The sequence below is a fragment of the Apteryx rowi genome, unplaced genomic scaffold (assembly GCF_003343035.1).
Source record: "Apteryx rowi isolate R43461 unplaced genomic scaffold, aptRow1 scaffold_14, whole genome shotgun sequence".
In the NCBI taxonomy this organism is placed as follows: domain Eukaryota; kingdom Metazoa; phylum Chordata; class Aves; order Apterygiformes; family Apterygidae; genus Apteryx; species Apteryx rowi.
In genome coordinates, this window is record NW_020447641.1 from 359,482 (window position 1) to 373,196 (window position 13,715).

General features: G+C 39.3%; 1 protein-coding gene across 1 annotated transcript in view; it reads left to right on the forward strand.

Annotated features, from left to right (window-relative positions):
• Positions 1-13,715, forward strand: part of PLPPR5 (phospholipid phosphatase related 5) — a 69,819-nt gene that overhangs the window by 40,959 nt on the left and 15,145 nt on the right. Inside the window, exons 4-5 of the mRNA XM_026057583.1 lie at positions 4,642-4,774; positions 7,089-7,339. Coding sequence (XP_025913368.1) covers positions 4,642-4,774; positions 7,089-7,339 — 384 coding nt within the window. The remainder of the gene's footprint in view (positions 1-4,641; positions 4,775-7,088; positions 7,340-13,715) is intronic.

Consider the following 13,715-nt stretch of genomic DNA (forward strand, 5'->3'; position numbering starts at 1 on the left):
AGCATAATCCTGAGAAATGGCAGAGTGGTAATCATGTATCCCACCATGTGTCCTGGCCTGTATGAAATACTCAATGAAAGTTAATACACCCTAAATTAGATGTTAACAGGAAAGAACTATGAATGTGTACACAGAAATTTCTTGCCTAATCCAAAGCAGAGATTATCAGCCTTAAGCTTCAGGACTTTATTGCTTTGTGTTTAAGTATATTAATACACCCCCAGAAATCTTGTCATTCAAATGAATGTTTAATCCTAACTTGAGTCCTGGGCTTTTTGGGGAAGTTATGTCATCTGTTAGAGGCAGTCCTTAAAATAAACCTTATTAGTATTTCAGAGGTTCTGATCTAAGGTCATTCATTTATATAGGTGCTTGCTACTGTAAACCATATGTGACACTAGAGGAAGTTTATGGAGTCAATATACTGGAAAATCAGCAAGGTCAGAGCTGCTCTAGCACTAATATTTTGAATGAGTCAGGTTTGACATTTCAAGTTGAAAAAGAGCTCAGAATTTAGAACCAAGTTAAGAATATACTGGATGAATGACTTTGGGAAGGACAAATTCGTTGAGATTTCTAAATCAACATGCAATGCTAAAGCTAGGGATGGTTTACCTGGATTTAGAAAGACTGCAGATTGCTTCAGTAGATGACTAATATAGGAAAAATCTGAAATAATTTGGGAGGAGGGAATCAGCATAGGGAATGTGTACTGTAAGTATTCTGTGCGATAAACAAAAAAAGGGGACTTGCATTGTGTGCTTAGTAAATACATTACTAATAGAAAACTCACATGAGAATAAATCAGCCAGTAAGTTATACAGGAGCTAAGAGGTGAAACATGACGAAAGAATAATTTTAGCTCTCAGCCCTCCCAAACTGGATACCTGTCTGTTGTATGGGCTGTCACATCACAGAAAGGGTATGATTGCCATGGAGATGGTTACGTGAACTTTTCCTCTGATTTATATTTTGCTGTTACTTCTCTGCTTGATTCTCATTTTCCATACTTCCATAAAAAGGACAGATAATCTGAATGCAATTTATGAAGCAGGTAATATTACATATAATATCTTTATCTAGGGCAATTTGTATTGTTTCTATTATTCTTTATATTGTGAACACAGACAGATTGAGACTAAGGGCCTTCTTTGCAGTTACAAAGAAAAGCTGTAACATGAACATTGCCTGTCAGATCTTAGGCTGATGCCTGTAGGACAGTCATTCTTCTCTTGCTCCTTGTTGTAATGGTTATATACATTGCATTTTCATCTAAGGACTGTGAAAATTATTATATCTGTGTTCTTTAGTATGCTTAAAAGCCTGCACTCTGTACGTTACTGTTCAAGTGAAAATTGAGCTCTTTTCCTTGTACTTCCCATGCTCTAATTCTATGTTGAAATGTTTTCTCAGCCTTTGGGAGGATGTTCTTTACGTTTAACAACTGTTAAAATATCTGTGAGCTAGGAATTTTAATATATATTATTCTCCAGAAGATCTGTGCAGTGATCTAAGGTAGTTTGGACCTTTTAGACAGAATAAACTAACACTTCTAATATCCTCATTTATTTTTCATAACAAAGTACATTTATGTACATGAACTTCTGTAGCTTTGACCAAAAGGTTATGTTCTCAGAGCTTTCAGGTTCTGCACTGGAATCCTTCACTCTTAGTTTTGAAGTATTACAAAAACTTTTTGCCCTGAGATAATCCAAGAAGTGCACAAATAATTCTATTGCATTAAATGTTGTTTGGTGACTGGTTGCAACTCGCATATGCTCTGCGAGGTGCAATGACAGTCCTTGTGCTAGAAGGAATACAGAAATCGTTACCCCCTGGAATACACCAGGCACGCGAATCATGGCAAAGGGCAGGAGGGAGGTTGCCATTCCTTTCCTCTACGCTGTAGAGCTGAAGATTGCCAGTGGTGCCAGAGAGCAGAAGGGGAAGTAATTGCTTGCTTAGGGAAACAGAATCTCCCCTGGGACCTACTCAGATTGAAAAGGAAGATTTTCCTTCCTTTTTTGAAACATCAGTAGGATGATTATTGAGATGATATGTACTTGTGCAGAAGGATGGAGGAAGGAAGAACAGCTTATCTGAGCAGTCAGTGCAGAAAAATACAGAATCTCTATTTATTGCCAAATTCCAGCAGGATTCTATCAAAGGAAAGCGACAGAAGCATAGAAATAATTGCCTGTTGTGCACAACGGCTGTCCCACTCACATTGCTTCCGAGGGTAGAGCACTAGGCCTAGTATATCAAATGCTTTGTCTTTAGCTGACTTCTGCATCATTCTGACCCTTGCACCTGCATACCTGCTATCAGAGTATTTTAGGTCTGTTAAGAACTTGAATACTGCTCCTTGCTAGTCTTGGAGCAGTGAGTTTTTGTCATCCAGGTCACCATTGGAGATGGGAAATGTAGCAAGGAAAAACTGTTGCCAGCAGCCAGGGCCCACATATAGCTGATGAAGACCAGCTGGTTAAAGAGAAGATCTTCTGTCCTATACTGACATTTGGGATAATTAAATGAACAGTTCTCCCATTTGCTAACCCCAGCTTCCCTGCAAACCAAAAGGAAGAACCTGTATTCGTAGATCAGCATATTCAGACACTCCACTCAGAGCTGGGGAGTTCAGCTTGCAGGAACATTTTCTGTTTGTGTTCTTGCAAGGGGTTAAGCACTGTGTCTCACAGATGCTTTCTTTGGGCTGGATTCTGCTCTGTCCTATAGTCTGGAAATCTGCAATAATTTTACTGAAATCTATTGGGTTTGGCAACAAAGCAGTTAAAAGCAGAATCTGACTATGTTCAAATTGCCTAGTCCTAGACATTTCATTATTCCAAAGGAAAGAAGGGAGTTACTATGACTCACAGTAAAGATCTTAAAGTGTTTCAGTTCTCACCTTTATGAATCATATTAGAATTGTTTTTTTTCTTTCATGAGAGCTGTAGGAGTCATTGCACTGAGTTCTCCTTATCACTGTCATGATTTTGATAAACTTGGTTTCAAGGTTGAGTTACATTTTGTATGTGTACTGGTCATTTGTTAATTATAGATGAAGGAATTGTACTTCTGGATGCTGGAAATTTGCCTTACATCAAAGTAGAAAGAGAGGATACTTGTTAGCTCAGGTACTGAAATTTCTGTTTCATCTAGAAAAGCCACTAAGATCTGAAGCCAGTTTAAAGTAACAGATGATTGTTTCTGTGACAAACCGAATTTTGCTTGTTACACACTTGCCACCTCCAAGTTATTTTTGTTATTTGTTTCACATTACTTATGGAAAGCCCTTTCCTCTGTGTGTGTCACAATTTAGCCCAAAGTCATCTGTGTAGATCTAAGAATAACTAAGTAAAATCATTAATTGTATTCTTCCTGTTGACACAGAAACTGTGTTTATGAGTCGTTGCCCCAAAGTTGTCTTTAAACAGTTTTTTGCAAACAGTGCTGCATATAAAATTGTTCAGATCTATTGTGATGCATGAAAAGGTTTATAATATCCTGTTAGGTCTAAAGTTTAGAAAAACTTAGGCAATGAATCAGATTTGACAGCATTGTTTATTGTATTAGGACGCAGTATTAAGACTTGAATTCGCTGGTCTTTACTGTTTATGAAAATGTAACGTACCTGTGAATAAGTGTTATTGCTCTTCAAATGGAAGAGAGGAAGTAACTTGCCATCAGTCCCACAGTGAAGCAAAGTTTGACCCTTCTGCTATACTCTTTCTGATCGTACCTATTATACCTGCAGTAAAGCTTCAATATCACAGGTTTAGATAGATGCACGCTTAAGATTTGTCCTTGGCTGCTAAGGATCAACACCATAATTGTCATAAGTAAATTAAGGACAGCGTTTAGCTATGCAGGAAAATACACGCCTTTTATAGAGGATCTTTTACATTCAAAATCTATATTTTTTTCTTTTTGTATTTGTGGATGTTTTCGTTTTTCAGTGACTAAAATGTGCACAATCTATAGAAATGAAACCTATATTCATTTTGGTGTAATGAAGGCCATGCTTAATGCCAAAATATCAGCAGTGACATTTTGTTCAAGCATGAGGAACAAAGCTAAAACCAGACTTGATAAACTTGGGTGGCAAAATATGAATCAAACCCTGTTAAGTACCTACTGGCAAACCAATCCTTTGATATGAACAGGAGCTCTACTACGAATATTTCCTCTGTGTTCCAAAATTCAGAGCCCATCCCTGTGAGTTGTTGAATGTCAGTGAAAGCCATGTGGGAACTGAAAGACTGTTCAGTACCGTACAGGTTTGGGCCTTTAGTTTTGGTGCTTTGGTCCACATCCTGTGTGTTATGTAATTCGTTGTTCTTGAGCTAATAGATTGCTTACTTTTTGCCCTCATCCTGAAAACTGCATTATGTTATATTGATTCCAAGTCCTGGCTATAGAAATTTGTTCTCTTTTAATGCAAACAAAGTAAAACAAGCCATATGATGTATTTCCCTTATAAGAAGATTAAAATACAGAACTTGGTTCGCTTATGTTGGTTTTTGTGTTGGTTTGGTTTTACTTCCTTAAGACAAGATGACCATCTCTATACTATTGGTATATTTTACTTACAGTAATCTGATGAACCATTTCTCTCCCCTTTTTTTTCCTCTCCCTAAGATTATCGTTGGAGAAACTGCAGTGTTTTGTCTACAGTTGGCTACAAAGGACTTTGAAAACCAAGAAAAAACAATATTAACTGGAGACTGTTGTTATATAAATCCACTAGTTCGCAGAACCATCAGATTCCTTGGTATGAGCAAAGTTAATGCTTCTGTTTTTTGAACAATACGAGTGATCAATTCTGTATTAAGTTTAACCTGGGGAAAATGTTCAGATAACCATACAGCATTTCATGTGTAATCCTAATTCAGATGCCGTGATTTCTTTCCTTTTGGGTAGCAAATTAAGCTTCAGGGAAGTTTGGATAAAAAATTAGTTGCAGAAACAGCAATAAAAATAGAAAGAATTGGGACCACAATGGGGAAACATGGTCAGCAGGCCTGGAGTAGGATGAAATGGAGAAGGGAATATCCTTATGCCATGTCTATAGTCAATAGATTTTGTTGGTTATGCACTCAGCTAGTAGCCAAAGTTGAAGACATTGGGACTTAAATGCATGTTTGAAGCCAAGTCTGGTTTAAGTACTTTCCTAGCCTAGAGCTTGTATTATGATCTGTAATAGGCAACTGTGTATGTTTGCTCCACTGAAGTCAGCTGTGAACCCCCCATTGACTTCAGTAGATCTCAGATGTCATCCTTTCTACGTAGTTCATTACAAATATATTTTGGAGGGAGAAGTACCCCAGTGTCTATTGAATTATTCTCAAATGCTGCTTTTTAATACATGTAGGGATGCTAGAGCAGGGCTCAATTTGTCTGCTGTTTGCTTCTCGCTCACAGTTGTATCTAAGAGAAACAGCAGGAGGAACGAAGCCTTGGGGCAGCCAATCTTCCTGAATGCCCCAGGAGCAGGGGAGAGGGAGGGGGCATGCAGCTGTGTCTGTATTTGCAGCCTGAGTATTTGTGAGACAGTTGTGCTTGCCTTCTGAGAGTGCGATTGCAGTTGGTTAGTGAATTTATGGTCACTGTTACATGGAAATGCTGAAAGTCACTAAAAGCGAGACTGTGTCTTGCAGGGATCTTGAGGAAGCGGGGAGCGATGCTGAGGAGCTCCTCCTGCTCCAGTTAGTCTGTGCAGGGCCTGTTTATAATCAGTCCCTGCATTTACTTCCCATGTGATGAACCTTCCTTGCTCACAGAAGCAAAAACAAATTGGGAAGGAGGGAAGGGCTGAACAGCAGCCTCCACACCATTCCACCAGATGAGGCATCGCTATGCATGAAGCTGATGTGGCCACCTATTTTAGGGCAGTGCACAGCCCCAGGGTTTGCTGAAAGGGCCCTCCTGTGCAGTGACTTGGCTTGGCACAATCCGTTGCTCACTGGTGTCTAGCAGCTCAAGATGAATTAACATTAGGGTGACTTTACTGACCACCTGGAATCCCAGAAATCACTCTGGGTCATCTAGCTTTGCTAAGGAAAAAAACTGACTTTTAGAAACATGCGTGGTTCTGTGACAGTCTTCTCTGCTGTGGTGTATATCCCTTAATATTGTCATCCTCACGGTGCCCCATGAAGTTGGAAACTGTCAGAACCCACACTATGTTCACAGTGAATTGAAGTATGGGAACAGTAAAGTGATTTGCCCATGGAAATACAAGGAATCTGCAGCTCAGCTGGAATTTGAACACACGTGTGCTGGCTTAGCCTCCCAGTCAGAGGCCTGTATTTGCAGTTCCTTCCAGTGCTGGCTTTCCACTCCTAAAAGGATAAAAAGATACCTCAGAATGGTAGAATATCTGTTTTCCTTTAAGTAATCAGATACATGTATTCCCATTGTAATGAATGAGTACACATGCCTAATGCTTTGCTGAGATGTCTGATAAAAAAACCCTTTAGCATAAGCAGTCCTCAAATATATAGCTCTTTACCTCACTGTGTTGATATCCTGGTAAACATGCCATGCATAGAGATGTGCCCAGTGGTAGGCAGATGAAGACAACTCATGCATGGCTATATTAAATTATTCAGCACTTCAGCTTCCTTACAGCTGAGAGGAAAGAGAAGACATTTGTCCAGTATGTGTAATAGCTTTCCAAGTTACCTATCTATCAAGGCCTGACCTCTGGTTCTTAAGCAGATTTGTGGGATGAAGAATTTGCCTCTGTCATTTCTCTGTTTGGTGAACRTGGGCAAAGGTTTGGTGCCAGTTTGGCTAGCTACCCTAAAAAGTTGGGGAGATACATGGCTGGGGGGCCTAGGAAAGTGGGCTACTTGCACAAGAAGTGAGCATGCTCCTCCTAAGGATGGAGAGAGATCAGCTCTGTGGGCACGTTGCAGTGTTGCTGCTGGGATTGTGTAGGAATGTACCGTCTTTAGGGTAACATCTTGCCCTCATGTTTGTTCTTAAATGGATGGAACTGTTTTATTACTATGATAAATACTGTAATACATTATCATAGAGTGAAATTGTCAGGAAGTTTAACTCTTTGTTTCCTTCTTTAGGAATTTATGCATTTGGACTGTTTGCTACGGACATCTTTGTAAATGCTGGACAAGTAGTAACAGGGAATCTTGCACCGCATTTTCTTGCACTTTGTAAACCCAACTATACAGCACTTGGATGTAAACAGTATACACAGTTCATCAGTAGCGTACATGCCTGTACTGGAAATCCAGATCTTATCCTGAAAGCCAGAAAGACATTCCCATCCAAAGAAGCAGCACTAAGCGTATATGCAGCTATGTATTTGGCTGTAAGTATATTGTACTATTTAACATCACTCTATTTTTGAGTGCGCATTGCTCAGAATATGGGGGGGAGGAAGGAATGGGGGGAAAGTAAGACATCTGTTAATTGGTTGTATCCATGTGAATCTTTTATGGGTTATTGTGAGGCCTTTGAGAATTTGATTCATTGCATTAGATTATTCTGCCAATGACAGATGTAGTGGTCTTCTGAATCTCGAAAGCTAAGGAGGCTTTTAGGCCAATGTTGAGAGAAGATAATTTTTCCAAAGAGTCTTACAGATGTAGTGTAACCAGGTTCTTGGCTTACTTTTTCCTCATTTTCAGAGAATGCAAGAGGAGTCTGTGTTGGGTGGTAGGGAGTAAGAGCAGGGATTGTCCTTGGTGGCGAGTGGTCCCTTTCAGTGTTTTAGCGTAGTACAAATTAGTAGAATTGCAAATGACTGTATTCTTTAGTGGGGTGAAGCAGAAGAGAGGGTATATGTAACTGTTTGATCTCCACATGTTTCCTGAACATCTGTGCATATCGATAGGTACCAGAGTTGCTATCTAATAGGGTACCTCAGTCCTCATGCAAAGTCAGCTTGGCTCTCATTCTGCAGGGAAGTGAGCAACATGACAGCCCAACTCTTCTTCCTTCTCTCCTCTCTGATACAAGAAGCAGTGAGAAGGGCTGGGATAAATGCTGTTTACTGGCTGGCATCAGATCTGTTTTTAAGGCTATTCAGAAGTGCTGGAAGGCAGGTGACGGGGGAGTAGTCACTCAGGTAACTCAGTGTAATACTCCCTGGCTTAGTTTGGACCATCTTTCCGTTCTTAAGCAGCAGCACATTTTGTTATTAAAGTTATCCCCAGGGACACGCCTGTGGGAACCTCCCACATTATTTGTGCTTGTAATCCTGATTCATTATAGACCACTGGATGGGGCCAAGGCTTCCCTCATAGCGTCTGTCAGAAACAAGGCAAATGTGTACCTCTGTGACCATTACAGGTGTCATCCCTTAGATCTCCTCAGTATTTGACTAGTGGCCTTCATATATATATATACGTATATATGTATGTATGTATATGTGTGTGTGTGTGTGTGTATTGCTTTGAGCGTATATATTTAATAAGCTGATTTTTAATTCTTTAATTCTTTGCCAGCATGGCAAAGATCCCAAGCCCATCCACCAATGTGTCACGTCCAGTGTACCAACTCCATGCCTCTAGATATGATTTTAGTGCCAGTTGCTTAAAATCGGCAGCACTGACAGTAACATTTACCAAAAGTTCCTTTGAGCAATGTCTGCTTAAGACATGTGGATCGTCAATTAGTACAGAAAAGTGTTATCTACAAATAAGAGATGAGCAATAAAATTCTATACTAACTTTAGGCAAGTGTAAGATTCTTGATAGTACTGTCTTTATTTGGGGAAATATCTAAGGCTTTGCTTCACTGAAACATACCTCTAAATTTGGCCCAAGCTATTTTAGAAAATATCCAGCTTTCTTCATTTTAATTGCTCCTATTTTTCTCATCCATCTGTAAAGCTGGATTTCCACTGTTAGCATGAGTCACAGTAACTAAAGGAAACAAACTGTTCAGCCACTGCAGAGCAGAATGGAAAATAGTACTAATACACTTTTAAAACAAAAAAGTAGATACTATGAAGTTCTAATATCTAATATTAGTGGCTTTGACATGGTTAAGAGTGCTTTAAGCAAATAATCTGTGGTCATTATACAATTAGCAACATCAAAGATGAAAACCAATGTGATCTATTTCATGACTTTGTAATTTTTTACTGGATCATTGCATGAGAACAGTATCATCATTTACCTAAAGCACTATAGACTGCCGATAGGATTTCTGAATTTTTGTTGTAAGCTGCATGACATAAAAATGAATTGCTGTGATGTATCAATTTAGATTCTAGCCTGCAAATTTACATCCTTGGCGCAATATTGGCAGTCCTTTTTAAAAATCCTGTTGCATTGTTGAAATTAAAAATACTGTTTACTATACATCGGGGAAAGAAGTGCAATGTTCCAATATTTGGGGTCATGTCCTTACACTGTCATGATGTTTATCAGGAAAGTTGGTCCTGAATAACAATTTTCTCATGGTTATTCACTGGAGTAGAAGATTTAAACAGTAGCCTAGTCTTGTGTGAGCCATGGTACAAAAGTCATTGAGAGCATGGACATAAAGGGCTCCATGTATTACTCAACTAGTATGAACATATCATATTTCAACAGTGGCCTTCAGTGGCTGAATTCATGAACATATCCTCTCTGATACAAAATGTGCTTTCTTTTTGTTAAACAGAAATATTTGGGAGAGAGGGAGGGATCGTTACAGAATCCTCTCTGGACATTTCAGCCAGCTGTACACCAAATGCAACCGGCTTAAAGATATAAACAAGTGACAAGCTGATTCAGAATCCTTGGTCTGTGAGTGGGCGAAGTAAACAAAGTCAGACTTGTGTGATTTCACCAATCAGCCCATTTAAAAACAGAACCCATCCTGTATCAAATAGTTCCCCTATCTCATTCCGTTTAAGTGCAGCCGTGCTCCAGTCACCTAGCATTGGCGCATATTGTCTTGTTAACAATAGCTTCTTTTTTTGTCTAAGTTCTTTAGTCTTCCTTCACTTTTTTTCCCCCTTCTCTTGAGAGTGGGTGGCTGCTATGGTAACTCTGAATTTCCCTCCTGCTGAAAGCACAGGCTTTTTCAAACAATTGTATTGCTAATATTTGGACCTCTTTGTAGTTATTTGCCTCCACTGCTTCCTCTCAATATCTATCAAGAAAAACTTAGCAACTGAAATATTGAATGGCAGCACTATGGTTAGGCGTTCTCTCTACCCTGCTCCCAACATGGACTGTTGCAAGGATTACTCATCCTCTTAAGACTTTTAGGTTTATTTATCTCTAGTGCACCAGAATCTTCAAAATGAACCACCATAAATCTATTTCAAAATCTCTGCTGCTACCTGGATTTCCCCTTAGCTCTCTGATCAACTCCTCTTATATCTTTCTTTGCTAGAGTTGGGATAATGAGTTGGTTGCATCAGCATTCACTTATTAGCAGTCCTGCAATTCACTTAACCCTTTCTCAGCTGGAGCAACATCTGTTAACATAGACAGGTATTTAAGGCAAACACTCCAAATTTATTAAATAGAATATAATTGCATCAGCAGCATTTTGGTATGCATAAGCTGACACTACCTGGACAGTTAGAGGTATATTTTGAAGTAGTCAGTTATGCACATACTTGGGTTTTTTTTCACAACTGAGACACAGGAATGAGAAGTCATGAGTCTTTTTTTAGTAGGATTTCAAAGTGATATATGAAGATTTACTCAGTCTATTCCCCATGGGTTTAAATAGGAGCCTTGTGACTAACAGTTGTCCTTTGGTGATGCAAACCTAGGGGACTGATCATTGCTAGATGTAGGTTAAGGACAAATTTTAATTGTTTTCATAAAATTTTGCTTTCTTTTTGTTTTACTCTTATTGCATTGGGCAAAAGCAGTGGGCACCTTACCTTAGGATAGGATAATATTTGAACTTGGTGTTATCAGGTACCTTTCAAACTTGCTTTGAATTTGTAATGACAGAGGAGCAGGTCTAAATCTTGATGATTGACATAGTGCTTGGGTCTGTAGACTGCTTTTGTTGCCTTTTACTGTGGACTCCTAGCCACAACTGTGGCCTCAGGCAGGGCTAGCAGATAAAGCTGACAGTTCTTTCGTCTCTGCAGAGCTTGTGTTGAGCCCTTGATCCTCTGTTCTACAAGGTTCTTTCTTATGGCATTCTGTTGTCATCCTGGCTGCTTCATGTGTTTATTGGTCACTGGGAAGAGACAGCAAGGCAGTCTGGGTCACAGTGCTGTCAACGTGATGATGACACTCTGCTCAGTGTCGCTCTTTGATCTGGTCTTTAGGTGTAGGTCTCATCTCGCCTCTGAAGATCTCCATTTTCCTGAAGTGCTTGTTTGGATTCTGCCTAAGGGCCAGCTGGCTTAAGACCAGCAGAGGCAGAATTGACCTGTGTTTGACAGACTATAGAGCATGTTTGGGAGAAGCAGCGGTAGCAGAATCATCTTACTGAGTCGGCTTTGCTGTTGTCCATTTTTTCTTAATAAGTTGAACAATAAAAGGATTCTCCTAGCTGCTTTTAGGGCCAGTGTTAGCAAAGTGGGATTTCTTTTCAGCATCTGGCACAGCGAGTAAAAGTCTCTTTTGATGCTGATCTTACAGCATGCATCATGTTCTTACTTGATATATTAGATGTGTTAGTTACTTTCGGGCTGGATAGTAGACTAACATTTCAGTTTGATCCAGGGATTTATCTGAAGAGCTCTGGAGATTTCTTGTCAGTCAGTTCTTCATTACAACTCAATTGCTGAAGAGAATGATCTCTGAAGTCTGAATCAGCTTTAATTAGTATTTTGATGCATCTTGTTGTCCTGGTACATTGGAGGATATGTCTGTTCTTCCCCAGCTGTTTAAAGTTGCAACTGCCAGGAGCTCACAGCAGGACACTTACTAGAAAGGTCCAACATTTCTAGAGCTTTCTCTTCCTTTGGTTAACCCAGGCCCCTGCTTTTGAAAGCCAATTTTTGCCTAGGATCATCAATAATTATTGCAAAACTTATGAAGAAAAGTGGGGAAGGCTTCAGAAGAACTAAAAAGTCTTCAGTGAGTGGCTTTGTTTGCAGTGAGGCCCAGAAGATTGAAGAATACGCCTGTGGGTTTGCTCTAGTAATAATTTAACCCTAAAATTATTAACCAAGCGAGTTGAAGAGCTTTTAAGTTATGTCAGAACAAAACAGGATTCTAACTAAACATTGAACCTGGCTAGAGACTATAGTCCACTGCTATATTTCTTTAAGTTTTTGATCTTTGAGTGTCTCTTTTCTTGTAGCTATGATGAATAGAGCAAGTTGTGCATTCCTGAGGTGGAACATATATAGCTACCTTTACTTATATAGTAACAAAACAAAACATGAGAAAATGTATACTTGGAGCACTGCCAGGGATGGGTGCCTGTACACTGATTCCCTCCCCTTTTCACTTGTCGCTCCATGAGCCAGTATTTTCTACCCACTAAAGAACTTATTCTGTCCCATTGTCAGTCCTCCCTGACCACCTGCTTCAGGAAGGGCTGAAACAGCAAGCATGAAGGGCATCTTCCTCCCTGCATCCCTGGGCCCCAGACTGAAGAAATCAGCTAGGAAAAGTAACCTGACTCCTGCTTGGTGGGCCCAGCCTACAACTAACTCCACTCTAACCAAAATGATACTCTGGGACCCATTACATGTTTGTTTGATTGTGTGCGTAGATGTTTGGGTGGGTCTAAAGACAGCTGGAAGAAAAAGACGAGGAGCTTGCAGTATAGCCTGGGAAGTCATTTTATCCTGCACTTGACGTATGACTTCTATTCTTCTCTTATATGTGTTGGAATCATTTTGTTTGTACTAGACTTAGGACATATTTCACAAGAGTCAGACTTGCAACATCACTTTTTTTTCTGAAAGCTTTCCAGTTATAATCTTAGTGCCAGCATTATGATTATTCTTTATATTATGATCTGAGACAGTCATGTCAGAAACCTCACAGGTTGCTTTGTCTGTGATGAAGATGATGGTGATGGCAGTGATTCTGACTCCTAGTGGTAGTAGCACTGAATTGTGGTATCATTACATAATTCTTAAAATGTAGGTTTGGGCTTTTTTTTTTAAAGCATTATTAGGCATAATTTGAGCACAGAAAGGCTGTAAAAATTTACAGGGAGTAGGTTTTCTATGACTTAGAATTTTTCACTACTGCTGTGCTCATAAGAGAGAATGAATGAATATAATTACCAAGAAACATTTTTGAAGTATTGCCCAATGTAAGTACGCAGGGCAAAATAGTCTCCAGGGTAGAAAGTTGATTAAAAGCTTCTATTCTTTGATGCCTATGCATTTTTTTAAAAAACACTTCAGATAATTTAGCCACAGAAATCTCTTTAAAAGTCCATCAAAAACAAGTGGCAGTATATGTTTTGGGCTTTTGGTTTTGTTTCCTGCAGAGAGGCTACCAGTGTATTATTGCAGTGGTAGGCTCTGAAATTGGTCTAAAAAGTGATAAATCTAATACTGCTTTTTATGATAGCAGTTTTTCAATGGATTCTAAGAACGTGATCTGGCAAATGCATATTTTTGAAAGTGCTTCAATTACAATATTTCTTTCAATTTGTGAGATTCTCTGAAGATTTCATTTCCAGCATCTTAAAGATTGAAGGTGAAATGATTGTGTTTTCCTGAAAACCTACTAAATATTGGTGCACAGATCCATCAGATAATGTCCACCTCCTTATAGGACTCTCTACCGATGCCTACTTGCTGATAT